The sequence below is a fragment of the Bidens hawaiensis genome, unplaced genomic scaffold (assembly GCF_021521415.1).
Source record: "Bidens hawaiensis isolate Kalapana, Puna unplaced genomic scaffold, B.hawaiensis_p1.1 tig00000904_1, whole genome shotgun sequence".
NCBI classification, from domain to species: domain Eukaryota; kingdom Viridiplantae; phylum Streptophyta; class Magnoliopsida; order Asterales; family Asteraceae; genus Bidens; species Bidens hawaiensis.
Window position 1 is genome coordinate 3,864,401 of NW_027491052.1, and position 18,926 is coordinate 3,883,326.

The window sequence follows — 18,926 nt, forward strand, 5'->3', positions numbered from 1 at the left end:
CCGATTCAACCTCAATATCTGAATTTGCATTATACACATATTTATAAACAAATATTAATATTTGCTTATTTATATATTTTGTATATATTATTTACTTTCTATTTATTTCTCTTAAATTGGAGGGCGGAGATGGGAAGAATCGCGACCTCTGATGCTCTTTTAAACAAAGCGCGGTTGAGAAAATAAATTGGTGTCCTTTATGTGAAGGCGAGAAGGAATCGGTAAATCATTTATTAATTTCATGTTATTTCGCCTCGGTGATTTGGCAATTTGTTAGTAGTTGGTGTGGAATCAATTTGGTGTACGCGTTCGAGATCCGGGACCTCCTCAAGAACCATAATACAAGCAGCCAAGAGAAGACAAAAAAGAAAGCAATTCAAGCGGTGATCCTCACAACGTGTTGGTGTTTATGGAAAGCAAGGAACGAAGCTCTTTTTGAAAGCAAAAGGGCCTCGATGGGTAGAATAAAGGAGGAAATTAAAAGACAAAGCTATCTTTGGGTGAAGAATAGGGGCAAACAAGTCAAGTTGAATTAAGAAAATTGGTGTTCCTTTTCGTTTTGAGATTTTTTGTAGTCAGTATGCTTGTACTCTGGTGTTATGTTGTTTTCTAGTTTAGTTTCTTGCTAAGCTAGATTTCTTTTTTCTATCAATAAACTTGGCCGTTAAAAAAAATTTATTTCTCTTCTAAATCAACCTGAACTCAAATAAATTTCAATTTGGTTTTCAAATTCTAATTCAGACTTGATTCGAATTCGAAGTCACATTCAAACAATCAAAATTCAGGTAACTTGAAACCGATTACATAAATACACAAGCAGTGGCGGATCTTGAGTATATAGTATGAATGGGCCGAAATTCACGAGAGACAAAAAAAATTTTTCCCCCCTACTTCTATGTTTCGGGTCGGCAATCCGGTTCGGGTCGGGTCAAACAATAAAAAAACTATATTAAATCATTCAACTCAAATACCGATTCAATAATTTAAATTTAAATTCAATAATTCAAAAATCGTTCTTACACAAAATAAATCAATATTTTGAACAAACAAAAACAAGATGCAAGGAGAAGAATGAGTACCTGAAAAAGAATCACAACTCAGCCTGGCGACCTTTAAGCTCTTTGAACTCATCAGTTACGGATGTTGAATCAAAACTTTCAGCAAGTTCTTTTTCGATGTAAATCACCAAGTTATTCGCGAGATAATCATCGGACATCTTATTGGGAAGACGATTCTTGAATATTTTCAATGCTGAAAATCCCCTCTCTGTTGTTGCGGTAGAAACCGGAAGTGTCAAGATTAGCCGAACCACTCTATCAAGCAAATAATATTCATCACGTAATTGAGTTTCCGCAAGACTTTTGCATAGATCAACAATAGATGATGCATCACTTAACTTGGGATTATTTGGCATATGAAAATTAAAAGAATTCAATTGAACTCGTAATTGAATTCTCTCTTGCTCCGTAAAATCAGGATAGTACTTCTCAACAAGAAGACAAATCTCATCAACATCAATCACTTTTGGACTTTACCATGATTTAACGTTGTTGGTGCATGTTTTGTGACCGTCGCTATGCAATTCTGTTCAGCGTTGTGGAAGTACGAAGTTAGAGCAACTTCGCCATAGGCGAAGTTGTTACAACTTCGCCATCGCCATAGGCGAAGTTGTAACAACTTCGCCTACAGGCCCAAGCCCGCGAAGTTTATATATATATGTGTGTCTTGTTTAGGTTTGAGTATCCAAAAAGTTGAGTGAGTTTAGTGATCAGTTTATTAGTCAAGAGAGAAACCGAGAGAGTGAGCCGTGTGGGACGGCCCGAGGTAGAGCTCACCTCGGGTCGGCCGTGTCATTTGTTTTCATGTTTGGTATGTAAGTGTTTCGGTTATTATATAAAAGATCTGCAGATGTGTTTATCACATTCGTGTGTTTGTTCGTGTATGTGTTTGTGTGTAATCGTGTTCTTCATCTTCTACACCATAAACGAGTCTAGGAGGATTCCGCACTCCTAGACCTCGTGCGGATCTCGTATCGATCGGCGACGCCCCGGGCGGGGGGACTTACAAACGTAACACATAACCACAGCAAATATTTAACAAATTAACCTAACATAGTAACAACAAATATTTAACCTATAAAAAATAACCTATGAATTGAAAAAAAAAACAAATGATTGAAAGATGCTTTTGGGAACCTACAAGAACTTTTTAACCCCTTTCCCTTTCTATTGCAAATTTTCGTTGGCTCCTCACTTACTCAGCTCAAAACTTTGCCTCCTGCCCTCCTCAAAAGTCAAAGACTCAAAGTTGCAAATTGATTTCTGCAAATCATTTGGCACTCTGGCTCCTCTGCTCTTGTTCGATTATCAATCAAGGTTAGGTTATATGTTTAATTGGGCTTGCTAATAAATTGTTCAAAAAATCATTTCTTTATAATTGGGTTTTATTTTTTTAACTTTTCTTAGCTGGCCCCGACTCAAATGATATGGATGGGCCAGACTCAAATAATATGGCTGGCTTGGACAGACTTAATAAATATAATTTTTTTGGGATTTTTTCGGTAAAAATACACTACTAAACGAAAAAGATGGTGGGGCCACGGCCCTGTTCGGCCCGAAGAAAGCTCCGCCCACAAGCCAACATAATAAAAAATCAGCAACTTATATTTACTATTTAGCAAGTCAATAAACTTGAATTAAAACTAATCAAATTTATAAATAAAGGAAAGAAAAGTCCACTCTAAGGTGGATGAAGATTCAAACAATGGAGGATCATAAAAATCCACCAATAATTACAAATAAGAAGAAATAGACAAAATGGTCCCATGTGAAGTTACATAACTGCCCATCTATAGTCGACAAAATGGCCCCTTCAGAAGGTCGTTAGTTGGTTGGTACTCGATATTTTTAACCTTTTGGCCATTCATGTGACACTACCATCATCATATTGCTTTGATTAAACGTGTACAATTATCAAATATCAATGGTTCTACTTGAACAAAAAATATCAATGAGGTTTAGAGAAAATAGTCCAACTCTAAAATTGCATTAATTTGTTAAAAATCCTTGGAATTCAGTTGATGTGGAATTAGGGTTCTATTATGTATTCGGTTTTACATAATTAATTTAAATTAAATAAAATGTGAATTTCTATGAAATAGAGTTTTAAAATATCCATTCGCCATCATCTCTGCCGCCAATAGATGGAATTTTGATATCCTAAACACTTAACACAAGTCGTGTTGATAAATAAGCAATCTTGCTTTGTAAATGATTTACCTTTTGAGATTCATTCAAGGTTTAAAGTTGTAATAAATGAAAGATATTAGTACAGGGAGTTAGAATGTAATAGTTAGATAGCCGTGGACTTGATTCTAATAGAATAGTAAGTTCGTTAAAACTGTACAAGTAACCAAATTAACGGAAGTAATGAACATGTTTGATTTGGTGAAAACACTCTCTTTGACGTTTCTATCTTATCAATTTCTTACGTGGCCTACAATAATTTATACCTATCACACCAAAATATTCTAACTCTACTTTTGTATAAACCGTATTGGGTTAGTAGATTGAATTACTCAACTCAACCAAAACCAATAAAAAGTGTTGATTAACACTAACCACACATGCTAGTTGCTAAAAAACATGTAAGCCAAACACAACACCTTTAACCCATTTGCACAAACATATAAAATATATTGTAATCAAGTTGTAAATGTATTAACCGAATTAACTGATTGTAAAATTGAGTTGAACACCAAAACAAGTTAGCAGGTCAACCAGTTTTGTGACATTCGTCAAATTTTGTATTTATACTTTACCCGGCCCAGACTTGTAATTCAGATATTTGGTTACTAATAAAAGACACATTTATTAGTATTGTTGGTGTTTATTTGTTTTGTATTATTATATTGTCATATACTCATTAAGCAATCCTCAAAATCGTCTATTTTATGTTATAATTGCATTTAACCAAAAGTCCAGGGACTAAGAGTGTCAAAAATGAAAATAAGAAACTCAGCATTTCCCCATGCGTCGCTACGCTCTAGGCTCACTCCCTAGCGATGCGCTATGACGTGCAAATCATATTTTTTTCTTGCAAACTCGTTTTCTTGACTTGTTAATCCATTTCTTCATCTTAATCTCGTTTATTATTCAAATTATTGACTCTAGAATGTTCCACTATCATAATCTATCAAAATACTTGTAAGTTTTATCCTCTAATTCATGATAAAGATGCAAACTTGATGATTATCTTCATACTTTTGAGTTTTAAACGAATTATCTCAAAATTGTTGATAAACATGAAGCTTAATTCCGTTTCCTATATAAAAAAAAGGTTTATTATGATTCATTCTCTTCTACGTAGTTCGTCAACTTCAATTCTCTTTAAGAATTCAAGCTCAATTAAGGTGTTCTTCAAGGTTTGACTTTAAAAAAGTCAAATGAGCCTTTTAATCATCAATCATCAAGTTCCTCCTTTAATTCTTGAGTAAGTTTGTGTTTTTATTGTTGCTTATCAACATTTAAACGAAAACCCTCATATATATTCAACAGATTTGGAGGATTTCATGTTCAATTGAATCAAATTCAAGTTATGGTTTATGCCATGAACTAAATTGGGGCTTTTCAATTACACTATGAATTGACCAGAATTAGCTCATATTCCTTCAATGTTTTATATTTGTATTTGTGATTTGGTCGTGTTGGATCCAAATTTGACCTCAAATCAGCATTCGGGTCAGACACGAATCGAACCGATGAACACCCTTAATTTTAACCACTCCAAACATTTGAGATGGGAATAAATGCTCTTTCACATACTAAATCATTTCTTTAAAAAAAAAACCAAGTTACTTGGAATCCTAAAGCATTCTAATCGCATTTCTTTTCTATATCGTTATTTACACCATTAGTATTAGTTATAGAACAAAGCTTTTTGCAAGCTTTCAAAAGATTTAAATTAACCTACATTTTGAGAACGGTTACATAAAATAATTTCAAGGTAAAAAAAAGGGTCGAATCACGTTTATGTTTAACTCCAACCCATTAAATGTGTTAATAACTATACAAAACTTGGTAAATAAAATAGAATTAAAATTAGAAAAAATTCTCAAAATAGCTCTTTAATGGAGAGAGACTCAAAATTTATCCCCTTAAAATTGTATTTCCAACTTTGTCCCTCTTTTATCGCGTCGTAGGCGATGTGTTTGATATTCCCGGTGACATATTAGTAAACGGAAAATTGGTTTTAAATAATCCCAACTATCACCATATTGGTAAATAACAGGCCAAACTTTGCACTTGGCTAGTGGCGGTCTTACCTAAAGGAGTATTTGTTTTTAACGGACCGTGACTAACGGATGTTAACCCCGTTAGTGATTTGCTGATGTTGACATTCTTCTCCGGCCGGAAACTTGCTGGAAACCTGCAACTCGCCTCCATTCTCCTTAATATCGTTACACCGCCTCTCTCTCTATCTTTCCCCTCATACGAAACCTAACCGACGTGTTGCCGTTGTTGTCTCCGGCGAAGTCCACCCTCGTCAATCGTGCGTCATTCGAGGTAATTGACACTTCATCTGACTCGTTTTGACCCCCGTAACAAAAGCCCTATGCTTATTTTGTAGATCGTGTAACATTGACTTCGAATTTTTGAAAATAGATCGGGCTTGGTATCTAGGGATTGGCCATGGAAGAAGATGTCATATACTTCATTTTCAAAATTCCGATGTGTTTTGAAGAGGGAGGGAGACGGTGTGATGATATTAGGAAGAATGGAGGCGAGTTGTAGGTTTCCGGCCGAAGAAGAAGGTCAACGTCAGCAAATCACTAACGGGGTTAACATCCTTTAGTCGTGGCCCGTTAAAAACAAATACTCCTTTAGTTAGGACCGCCACCAGTCAAGTGCAAAGTTGGGCCTGTTATTTACCAATAGGTGATAGTTGGGATTATTTAAGACCAATTTTCCTTAGTAAACCAATAAGATAAAGACGCATGGCCGGAATTAGTCGCCGACGATGTGTTATCCAGGCCATCCTGTCGTCGCGACATGTTAATGTAACACGTCTTCGGCAATGCTTTGGTGTGTTAATGAAGGGTCGACGACGTGTTAATTGTATTCCTACCAGATTATCTACACTCAAAGAAGGGTTAACGTAAGACAGGTTGTTCAAGGTCACTAAGAGGAAAGTGTTGTTAGAATTCTAAGAAAGAAAATTGTCTAGTACAACTAATAGAAAAATCGGAATGAAATCCCTAAAAATTCATTTTAACATATTAGAATTTAATCAAAAGATATCCTATCCTCATTCACCATCATCACTGCCACCAATAATAAATGGAATTTGGATATCATAAACGCTTAACACCCGTGTGTGCCCCATCAATTGTTTAACCCGAATGTAACTATGCATTATATTCAGAAGTATTGGTTTTAAATAATACCAGCTATATCATATTGGCAAATAACAGTCCCTACTTTAAACTTGGTTAGTGATGGTCCCAACTAAAGGGGTATTTGTTTTTAACAGACCGCGACTAACGGACGTGAACTCCATTAGTGATTTGCTAACGTGGACCTTCTTCTCCGGACGCATCACGCCGGAAACCTACAACTCGTCTCCATTTTCCCTAATATCGTTGCACCGTCTCCCTCCCTCTTCATGTCACACCCCGACCAAAGGCAGCGGAACATGCCGAGGTGTAACGATTGTCCATAAGCACATGACACTAATTAAAGTGACAGTATTTAATAAACTCATTTCATTTCACAACATCGAAAATGTCACATAACAATTATCCATAAAATAACCATAAACAAGATATCACAAAATATGGCAAATTGATATTGTTCATTTTTACTAATATCCTAAGGTCTTTGATGTCGTTTTCTTCACAATCATAAATCAACCAAGATGCAAACCTGCAACATTTCATAAAATAAAGTTTGTCAACACAAAGGTCGGTGAGCAATTCATAAGTTTAATCATATTAGTCTATAATAAAGATAGCCACAAAACTTGCATACCAAACGATAAATAAAAGTGGTAATTTGGATAAATAGATATCGCTAAACACATTAGCGACACCTAGCTATAAGGGGATGCCAAATAGTCTAGGATTTTATAGTTATCGTTAATTGCATTACGTTAACGACACCTTGCTATAAGGGGATGCCAAATAGTCTAGGATTTTATAGTTCCACCAACCAAAAGCGATAAACACATAGGCTTATAAGCATAGAACACCAAATCGAGCAATTATTTAGGTAAAGTATACAACTACGTTTGTGGTTTAAGATTCAAATATAAAGCATTTTGTTGAATAAGTATGAAATGTCACCCCCAAAATAAAAGATGGAAAATGGGGTATGAAGTACTCACCTTCAAGTAGTAAACTTGAAAGATGATAATTTGGAGATTTGTATGAACGACGAGTTTAACGCACAATGCCTAAAAAGAAAAGAAGTCTTGAATTTAGAAAGGTTGTCTTGAAGGTCTTTAAACAAAATAAATGTTAAGAAATGTAAATAATTAAAGTTCAAGGTTTAAAATGTAACTATTTAAGAATTTATAATAATAACCCTTTAAAAATGTAAGTTTGCTCGAAACCGGGTTAAAGTATCTAACCTTAATATTTACTCAACCTATGTTAAGTAATAAGGTGGGTAAAATGTAAGAATGCAAACCCCTTTGGAATAAATATACTAAAACGGGTTTTTTTTTATCGAGTGTTCGGGTTGTCGGTTCGGGTCTTGATAATTGGTCAAACCCAAAGTCAACTTTCCAAAATATCGAATGTTATGAGATAACTCAATAAAATTTAATAAGACTTAACCAAGTATGTAGTTCCATTGTTTTAGAACTAACAACGCACGTTAAGCGAGTGTTCGGTTTTGTCGGTCCAAACTTTGTTATGAGATCAAGTTGGATCCAACATTTCCAAGTACTTAAGAAAATATTTAAAAATCAATTTGTAACTATTTTTAAAAAAATATACAAGTCTTGATGGCTAAAAAAAACAAACTTGTGTGTCTTAAGCGAGCAAGAATCGGTTTGGTTCGATTTCCATCTTACAACAAGTTCATAAATGGTTTTCACATGTCCAAACACTAAATAACTTGTATAATAATGTACAAATAAAAAAAATACCAAAAGTTAACAATAAAGTCTTTAAACAAAAGTTCGGTTTTCGGTTCAGATCGTGTTTCGGGTTAAGACCGAGGTAAGATTCTACAAACCCATAACCATAGAATTTGTAAAAATGATTTTAGAAACTTAGATCTAACACTAAGTATGTTTAAACAAACAAAACTAGTAACAAAGTTCGGTTTACGGTTTAGAGCTATTTACGGTTAAACCGAAGCATAGACTCTTAAAAACCCATAACCATGGAACTTGTAAACATGACCAACAAACTAAAATAAGTAAGATTAATATGTATGAACAAGTTATATAGATGTATATATATCAAGGACACGAAGTCCTCCATGAAGCCTTGCCTTATGGGATCCGAAACCTCACCGACCGGAATCGGAGAAGTAACTACCAAAGGTAAACAAAGGGTGTATATTATATATATGTTGCACAACCATAAACAAGTATTAATAAGGCTACATAAACTAATTAAGATGAAAGACCAAAATCCTTCAAGAACACTTAAGAAGATAACCTTGAATCTTTGATGTTTGAGAGAGTTCTTTTTTTTTTTGGAGTTGTAGCAAGGGAAAATGAAAAGGAAATGTGGTGTATATATAGGGTAATGTTGGTGGTCAAATATGGGTGTGAGACACAAGAGTTTTCATGCAAAATGGACAAGACAAAAACACAAAACAACAAAAAAAAATAAATAAATAATAAATAAATAAATAAAAATAAATAAAAATAAAAATAGGATGTTTTCAAGACCCAACAAGTGTGAAACAATATTGTAACATAAATCCATCATTTTGATTATAACATAAGCTTCGGTTTACAAATCGGGTCGGTTTACATAATAAACAAATACAAAAACGAATACAAACAAGACCCGAAATTGACGAATGTCACACTTCAAAATACATTAGAAATTAGAAAATGAAGCAGATTTTATCTTCTTCCATGGCTAATCCCTAGATACCAAACCCGATCTTATTTTCAAAATTCGAAACCAATTTTGCACAATTTACAAAATAAACATAGGGATTTTGTAAAGGATCAAAACGAGTCAAATGATGTGTCAATTACCTCAAATGGTGCATGATTGACGAGGGTGGACTTCGCCAGAGACAATGACGGCGGCACGTCGGTTAGGTTTCAAGTGAGGGGGGGGGGAGAGAGAGAGAGAGAGAGACGGTGTAACGATATTAGGAAGAATGGAGGCAAGTTGCAGGTTTCCGGCATGATGCGGCCGGAGAAGAAGGTCCACGTCAACAAATCACTAACAGAGTTAACATCCGTTAGTCGCGGTCCGTTAAAAACAAATACCCCTTTAGTTGGGACCGTCACTAACCAAGTTTAAAGTTGAATATGTTATTTACCAATAAGACATAGTCGAGATTATTTAAAACCAATATTCCTTATATTTATACATATCCTATATGCCTATCTATGTATGTCACACCACCGACTCTACTTTTGTATAAATCGTGTCGGGTTAGCATATTGATGTATTCAACTCAAACACGAACTATAAAAAGTGTCAAAAATATTAACACTAAGCGCACACGCTAAAACATGTAATCTAAAGTTCTACACACAACCCGTTTAATTCATTTAAATAAACATATCAAACAGATTGTATTTAAGTTAGCATGTTAATCAAGTTAATCGCTTGTAAAAGTAAGTTGAATTGAGTCAAAAACAAGTTACCAGGTGGACCAGTTTAATTGAGCAGGTTAAAACAGGTCCACCCAAAGACTATCAAAACCTAACCATTTCCATGTTAAGGTCGTGTCAAAATTTACAACCCCCACAAACAACCAAACACAACATCCGAACAAGTTCAAAACCACCATCAGCCATTGCACCAAACAAAACCAGTTTGAACAAAACGTAAGGCGCCCATGAGAGACTGGGGGCAAAAGAGGTAATTACTAATTACCAAAATGCGAAACAACACATACATTTATAATACATCTAAAGATACTGCTGAAGCCATTTACAATTACCGGCATCATCCTGCAACCCAGTCTTTAAGCGTTTCACTTCTTGCAACGCCTGCTTCAAGTCTATCTTATCAAGTGGCAATTCAGAAATATCCCTTAAAAACTGGCGGGCTCGAGTTGCACCAAGCGCCATATCATCTGGTTCACATGGTTTCTTACGTTTACATCCCGCCTGTAACAAATAGCATGATAATAATGCTTATTATGTAAATCTGATAATAATTGTTATTTTTAAACAGTAAAATATATAGAAGGCATGCATAGTGCATACCTCTTGTTCAGCCTCATTCGATACAACTGAAAGAGGCGAGAAATCCTCCAGCTCAGCAGCTTTTTCTCTTGCAAGAGAAACAACACTTTCAGGAAAGTTTGCAAACTCCGCAACATGGATTCCAAAACTCTGATCACAAGCTCCTTCTTCAACCTAAAATAATCAAAATTAAACTGAATTAAAGGAAAAGTAATAAGTACTGTTTTTGATATATTTTATTGTTTAAAGCATCAAGCAACCTTGTAAAGCATTGTTAGCTTTCGGCTCGAGGAGTCAATGTGTGCACTGACATGATAATTTGCTATGCCGGAAGCTGTACCAGAATTCTCATGAGCTAATGCAGTCAACTCATGAAAATGAGTAGCAAATAAAGTAGGGGCTTTAATTACTTCAACCAAGTGCTCACATATAGCCCATGCTAAACCTGCTCCCCGAATAACAAATTAATGTAAAGACATGAAGTATATTATAATACACCGGGTATAGAATAAAAAATAAAAAATAAAAAATAAAAAATAAAAAAAAATAACCAAATCCATCATAAGTTGATGTTCCACGGCCCAGCTCGTCGATAATAATCAATGATTTATCAGTGGCGCCTTTTAATATTGATGCTGTCTCGAGCATTTCTTGCATAAAGGTAGAAACTCCACGTAACTAAGAACCACAAAATAATAACAATAAAAGAATATGTTTTTACTTAACAAAAAATATATTGACAAAAAAAAAAACTAGATTTTACCTGACAGTCACCAGCACCAACACGAGCAAAAATACAGTCACGAATAGATATGGTTGCCTTGTCACAAGGAGCAAACGAACCCACTTGCGCCATAAGAATGTTCACACCAACCTGTATAAATCAACAAAAAAATATTATACAGATTGACAAATAAGGCTATATGTTACAGTAAAAATTTATAAGATAACTGATCTTAATACCTGGCGTATAAATGTGGATTTTCCACCCATGTTAGGCCCTGTGATAATTTGAAACCAACTCTCTCCCCTCACCTAAAAATTTGTAAAAAAAATTATATAATGAGCGTATAAAAAAAGGCGATTAAAATGCATAATGATATCTTACAAGTCTGCAGTCGTTTGGTATAAAATTCACCCAATCTTGAGCTTCCACACACGGGTGTCTACTTCCTTCTAATATGATATCTCCAGTATCCTGTAAATAAATAATACATACTTAAATATTTTATAACTAAAACTGCTTTTAAAGTTTAAACCCATAATTCTTACAGATGGTGTGATATCTGGTCTTGTATAAGGGGTCGGGCTGCTAGCCGCCAGGTCAGCAAAACTAAGCAAAACATCCAACTCTGAAAGCAACTTAGCCAAATCCTCAAACACCTGCATCATTGACTAGTCAACACCATTCATAAAAAAAATGTAAAAAACAAAATGTAATTACCTCAGGAAAAGTAGCTGATGTTGCAACAACTCTAGCAACAAGCTCCTTCTGACATATTTTATATTCTTCTAGAACCTTCTGATACTGATCTCCAAGTTTCTTCAGCTTGGTGTTTGTAAATTTTACACCGTCTTTTCGGGTTTCAAGAATAATAAAATGGGTATTAAGTTTCTTCCTCACTTTCGGTTCTTCTTTCTTTGTGATTCTAAAAACGTGTCCAAACTGAGTTCCCTTATCCATCTTTAACGTCTTATCAACAGCTAGATCAAGATCATCAGCGGTCTTTATGTAAATCTTGTATTTGTTGTTCTAATGATTCTTGCTCGTTTTTCAGGTTGGATAACTGAGAGTCATAACCAGGTGAAATCATGTATTCTCCGTTTTCAAGCTGGTCAAGGTCAACAGAAACTTCCACAAGACCGATGAAATTACTCAAGTGGTCATCATTGGCCAAATCATTGAAACGGTCCATGTATCTTTCGTTAATTAGCAATGCGAATTGACCATCGTATCGTTCCATTGCACTTTTAATGTATGGAAGCCTGATGCTTGACTGCACAAAAAAGTGAAAAACAACAGTTACATACATGAAAACTACTAGAGAGAATTCCAAATATACCCCTAGAAAGTTTTAAAATATCCTATATACCACTAGAACACTTCCGAGATATCATATATACTGAAATCAAATTCATAATATCATATATGTATCATTATTTAATAATTAAAATATCATATTTATCAAGTTTAAATTATTTCATAAAAAGGTTCAGAATCTAGCAATTCAATCCCTTGTCTTTCTCGGACCTTAAATTTCATTTGTTTTTATTTTATTATTATTGTTAGTTCTATACTTATTGCTATTTGTCCACAATATTTTACAACAATTACAAACTTTTAATAAATATAATTATCCTTTTGTTTTTGAACCTATTAAATTATGAAAAATAAATGAGATTACACGTCAATATGTGATATTTATGAGGAAAAGCAAGATTAAAAAATATAAAAAATAGCTAAATATAAAGTGCAAAAGCTTAATTATTGAAGAAGGGTACATATAATATATTTTAGTAAGTTTCTACAGGTATGCATATACTTGATATTTTAAACTTCGGCTTGGTATATATGCTATCATTAGAAGTTTCTAGGGGTATATATAAAATTCTCCCGAATTATTATAAACATTAACGATGAAGACTAATTAAAAACTTACCTGATAAAGCTTGACAATATGTAACAAACTAGCTCTTCCTTTCTCAATAATACGTATCATTCGTTCAATATCACATATTCTTTTCAAATGCTGCCTTAAATCCTGACGAATAGCAGTATCTTCAACAAACGCTTGCACCAAATCTAGCCTTGTATTAATCTCGTTAACATCTAACAAAGGTTGTTTTAACCACATGTGTAACAACCTTCTACCCATGTCAGCTGTACATGTTCTGTTCATGAGACCAAACAGACTAAAATTCTTGTTGGCATCTGTTTTACTCTCCATAACATTTAATGCCCTCATTGCAGCAGAGTCTAATCTCATGTAACTATTAATATTATACAAACCAATTGTATAATTACCATAATTGTTTTCATCAGAAAGTAACTCGGTATATGACAATAATACCCCTAATGCCATAGGTGCAAATTCAAAACCAGAAACGAGATCACGAACCGGCTCATTTGAACCTTTGATCAACCTACCGAGATCTTGCATTAAATCCCGTCCTTTAAACTCGGCTTTCTTTCTTTCAGTTACCATCACACCACATTTTGACATTACATCATACAAGGGTTTACACTCACTTAATTTCATTATTTCAGTAGGTAAAACGCATTCTTTACAACCTAAAGAAACCAAAGCCGATTCCACGTTCGTAAAACGGATATCATCAAGAAACTCGGTAATTCCAAGAACCCGTTTAGCAAGATCAACATAAGCTAATCCAACGGTGCACCCACTTTCACGAAAATTCGGAAATATGGCTATGATTACGGGTGAATCTTGCATGTCATTTTTTGAAAATAAGATGTCTTCGAAGCTGTTGAGATTACCGGGGGTTCCTCTTTTCACTAATCTCCAGTTTGACCCGCTGCCCTCGTATAACTCGAGACTATGATCGGTTCTTTCTAGTAAAAGATCGCGAACGATAGTTTCAAACATGTTTTTGCTTACACTCACACTAGATAACGCATCGAGCCCGTTACCGATCTGTTTCAAGACTGTTGTGGTGTGATAATATGTGTTTGCAATGAATGAAGCATTCTCACCATGAGCTGTGAAATAGTCCTGTTAAGATTCATATGAAAGTATAAGATTTAATGATGTGTTGTATATCAGTGAAAAGATTGTAAAAACAAAGGATATAAGTCTAACATAGTAATAAAGAATAGAAGTTAAAGATAAAACATTTAAAAAAAAGTATACTTGAGACCTTGCTTGGCAACATTTTTGTTTTCTACTTTTGCATTTACATCAACTAACACCATATATCAGACGTTTGTTAAGCGTTTATGTTTCCAGGAAACTAAATTCTGTTAACAAATTTGGTGAAAATCACTTAACAAATGTAAACCTTGACTTTAAACACATCACAGTTTACAAAAAAATAAATATAATTTGCAATTAAAAATGAAAAAATTGACTATTTTAATGATGAAGTTAAGCTTACAAACTGGCATAACATAATTTCTATCTTAGTTTTAAATCTTCAATTTATGTTTAAAACTAGACAAATATGTGCAAAAAACAAGTCTATTTAAAGAGAAAGGGTAGTGTAGACCAATGCAAATTCATAGGCAGGTTCTAAAACATTCATACTAATAAACACTACTTGCTGAAAATTCATATTATAGAACCTCAACTCAAAAACAAGAAACATGTAACTAAACACGCGACAAACGAACGACAATATTCTAACTTTTTAATCATTTAACCATAAAAGTAACAATAGTATGCAATGATTATCCTCCTATAATACACAAGTGTTGTTTAGCTAAACATCTCATAAATGCACGTTCATAATATGTGTGTGGTGTGGGGACTTACCCGTCGATCGAAAAACCGAACCGCCATGGCGTCCTGCACAGAAAAAACCGGTTTTATCGACTTACATTAACAATACTAATTAATATACTAGGAGTATGAAAATGAAACCTTTACATTAGGTAATTTCTTGAAGAAGGTGAGAAACCCCTGAGCTTGTTTAGCATCTACAATACAAACATTAGGAAATGATATAAAATACTGAATCAGATGTTGAGATAATTAAATTAACCACTGAAGAGAAAAAGTGTTAACCTAATTTGAGCTCGGGCAGCTTGTTGTAAATCTCCATCCATGTTCGATTCTTGGTGAATAAACCACAAATTGACAAGTCAATTAGGGGTTTTGGACTCTAAATATGGTAGGGTTTCGAGACATTGAGCGGGAAAGAGAAGTGGGCAGTGGTGTGGTTATAGGAAAAAGGCGCGTTTTTGCTAGGTTCTTGGTGGGAGGGGAAGGGGTGCAAACGAGCTGAGCTGGCGAGCTTGGTTCTCGTTTAATTTATACGGAGTTCGAGCATAAGCTCAGCTAATTTCAAGCTTGATGGTTTATTATTTATTAATTAATAATTAATTTTATATGTTTTTTATTATTATAATTTTTATATAAAATAATATATATTATTTAGTTAATTTTAAATAACATTATATATATTAATTAATAATTATATATAAAATTGATTTCTTTTGAGAACCACTTTAAGTTTTAAGAACTCGAAAGAACTCAACGTAACAATTTTTTTTTTGAATTTTTTTTACATATGTATTATATGTAGGTTACATGTACGTAGAAAAATTACATAATTTTTTACGCACCGAGTCGGCTTTTTACATAAGTGTAACGGCCGTTTAAATTTGTGTAATCACTGTACATCTTTATTCTCTCTCCTACTTAATTTTTTAATTACATTTAATCTCAACCACATAATCTAATCTATTTAGTTAAATGTGTGGTTAAAAATGAAGTTTTTAAGTTCTTAAAACTCAACAAGGTTATCAAATTATCCCTCCCCATTATATATATATATATAAAGGAGATTTCAAATGAGAACCACTTTGAGTTTTAAGAACTCGAAAGAACTTAATGTAAAATTTTTTTTTGAATTTTTTTTACACATGCGTAATATATGTAGGTTACATATACGTAAAAAAACTACATAATTTTTTACGCACTAAGTCGACTTTTTACACATGTGTAACGGACGTAAAAGTTATTGTAATCACTTACATTTTTATTCTCTCTGCTACTTTGACTTTTTAGTCAGATTTAATCTCAACCACATATTCCAATCAATTTAATTAAATGTGTGGCCAATAATTGAGTTCTTAAGTTCTTAAAACTCAACATGGTTCTCAAAATATCCCTCCCCTATATTAATATATATATATATATATATATATTAAAAAATTATATAAATAACAAGTAGAGGAAAATAATCTTTGTATCGATCACATTAGCACAAACAACATGTTTTCGGATCCGATGACTAAAGGTCTACCACCCAAAACTTTCCAAGAACTAGTAACATGAATGGGTTTTAGTAAAGATCTTTAGTAATAGCATATCAAGTGTGCATTATTTGCTAATATAATTTCCTCGAATCTTTTTTTTGTCTATAATAAAGTATGTGCGTACTTAATGATCTAACAATATTGTACAAATTAAAATATTGTACAATAAGGGTTTATTTTAGTCATTTGGGGTCTTACGATTAACTATCTTACTTTGAGACTTTAGTATGACTGTTGGGTTTGCCAGGAGTGGTCTGATGGATGCAACTACATAAGATGAAAAGAATAGGGCTGTAAACGAACCGAACGAACCCGAACCTTGTTCATGTTCATTTGTTAAGAAAATAATGTGTTCACGAACACTTACCGAACGAGGTTTTATATTCGTGTTCGCTCATTAAAAAAAATTAATGTGTTCACGAACGGCTCACGAACACAAATAAAATTGGCAGAGCCTAGAGATTGATACCAATGTGTTCATCAATGTGAATAACGAAAGCTTGTAAATGAATCGAATGAACACGAACAAGGACATGTCTGTGTTCTTTCATTTAACTTTAAAAGAACACGAACACTTAATCGAACAAATATTTATGTTCATGTTCGTTTATTTAAAATGCGCATTTTTGTTCATTTGTTTAAAATCTATAGATACATAACTGAACAAAGATAAACGAACATGTATGAACAAATGTAAATGAACACAAATATATATAAACGAACTTAAATGAAAACACTTAAATGAACACAAATTAACAAATATAAAACCTTTAAACATATGACCTGTCTAGATAATATTTAATTATTTTCTATTAATACATAAACAAACATAAACAAAAATACACGAATGTTCATGAACATAAATGAACGAATAGAACATGTGTTCATGTTCGTTCGTTTAATTAAACGAACACAAATTTTTTGTTCATGTTCGTTCGCTTATTAAATAAACGAACATAAACGAACTTCCTGTCGAACGGTTCATGAATAGTTCGCCGAACGTTCAGTTCATTTACGGGCCTAGAAAAGACCCTTGCTCTTTGATGCCTTCCTTGCATATAAATAGAGAAACAATCAAACACTATGATAATCTCATGTGCACACCATCTCCATCAAAACTAAGGCATCTAAAAGGAAAAAGGAAGGATTAGTATAATGGCTTCATTATCATAAAAAATAACCATCCCTACAAGTAAGTAAGGTTAATAACTTATCTATATAATGTTCATGATTGAGTTTACATACTAGTGGTTCTTAATATTAGTCCATGTTCTAACGATATAATCAACATCCGATAGTTCTTGAATTCTGATGGGCAGAGACTCCGGCCCGTAACTCCGTCTCAATAAAACTCCGGCCGATGACAAGGAGAGGAAGCGCAAAACATCCGATAGTTCTTGAATTCTGATGGGTGAGACTCCGGAGGTTTTGGACTTGACGGCGAGACTCCGACGATTCTGGAACTTGGACTGCGATGGGTAGAAACTCCAGCCGAAATTTTTAAGTTTTCTTTGTTATTTCAAGTGCAATCTGGTTCATATGTGTAATTTTTAATTTTTCACCGCGACTTTTTTTGTTCGTTGATTCAAGACAAATCCGTGTCACTTCGTTACCACAACGTGCATATATTTTTGATTTTCACCTCAGTCTTTTAAATACGTTAATTTGTTGTATTATGAGTGTGGAGAAATTAACTTATCGCTTTATTTTCGGTGTCGTAAGCGGATACCGAGCGAACTCGTGTGGTTCGCCACCACAACACATGGTTTTTTTTTGTATGATTTAAGTTTGCCTTAGTTCGCAAGCGCAACATGTGAGCTATTTATTATGTTTTTTTTGTTCGATGAAATCAGAATCAGCGAATTCGTATCAGTTCGCAACCGCAACGTGTGTGTTTTTTTTTGTTCGTTGGATTTTTTTTATATTTTAAATATGTTAAAATGTTGTATTTAGGTGTGAAATAATTTATGTTTTGCCTTACTTTCGGTCCCATAACCAGATACTAACCAAACTTTTGTAGGTTCGCAAGCGCAAGCGCAAGCGCATTTTTATTATGCTAATTTGCTTGAAGATTTGCGGGTATCGGAAGTTTAGTCATCTGTGAATACTTAAACTACGAATACTTGAGGATTTGCGGGTATCGGAAGTTTACATTGAGGAACTTCAGTATGCATACTCCTATCTTCGGGAACTTCACATGTGCATGAACTTCTTATTCACGAGTACTCATGTGTGAGTACTATGTTTTCACTATAAATAACTTCTTCGTTGTTCATTTGTAATGCGTGTATGTAGTGAGATCACCATCCTTAGGGAGCTCATTTTGGGTTGGCAAAGGGTTAACAGTATGATGTAAAACTATCATAATGTGATCATTCGGTTGCGAATATGCATCTTACAATTTATATCTGTTCGTGTTTGTTTAAGTTTGATACGTTCTCACACACATCCGTCTCTATTGTTTTATGATTCAAGAGCGAGTACATGAAGGTGTTCGGGACTTACACATCTAGTAAAGTACTTACTTCGA

General features: G+C 33.9%; 1 protein-coding gene and 1 pseudogene across 2 annotated transcripts; both read right to left on the reverse strand.

Annotated features, from left to right (window-relative positions):
* Nucleotides 1-1,090: 1,090 nt before the first annotated feature.
* LOC143546024 (uncharacterized) lies at nt 1,091-1,414 on the reverse strand. The gene has a single exon (XM_077037782.1). The coding sequence runs from the start codon at nt 1,412-1,414 to the stop codon at nt 1,091-1,093; it is 324 nt and encodes a 107-aa protein (XP_076893897.1).
* An 8,516-nt stretch (nt 1,415-9,930) lies between these two features.
* LOC143546516 (DNA mismatch repair protein MSH2-like) lies at nt 9,931-15,181 on the reverse strand (annotated as a pseudogene). Its single transcript, XR_013137601.1, has 13 exons — nt 15,141-15,181; nt 15,003-15,052; nt 14,889-14,921; nt 13,056-14,129; nt 11,840-12,392; nt 11,668-11,778; nt 11,504-11,593; nt 11,359-11,430; nt 11,159-11,269; nt 10,947-11,073; nt 10,656-10,840; nt 10,417-10,569; nt 9,931-10,317 (listed from the first exon to the last, which is right to left on the reverse strand). The product of XR_013137601.1 is annotated as a DNA mismatch repair protein MSH2-like (transcript).
* Nucleotides 15,182-18,926: the final 3,745 nt, after the last annotated feature.

What these genes read in the sequence shown, in the direction of transcription:
- LOC143546024 (XM_077037782.1), bottom strand. Translation starts at nt 1,414, where the DNA reads ATGCCAAATAATCCCAAGTTAAGTGATGCATCATCTATTGTTGATCTA.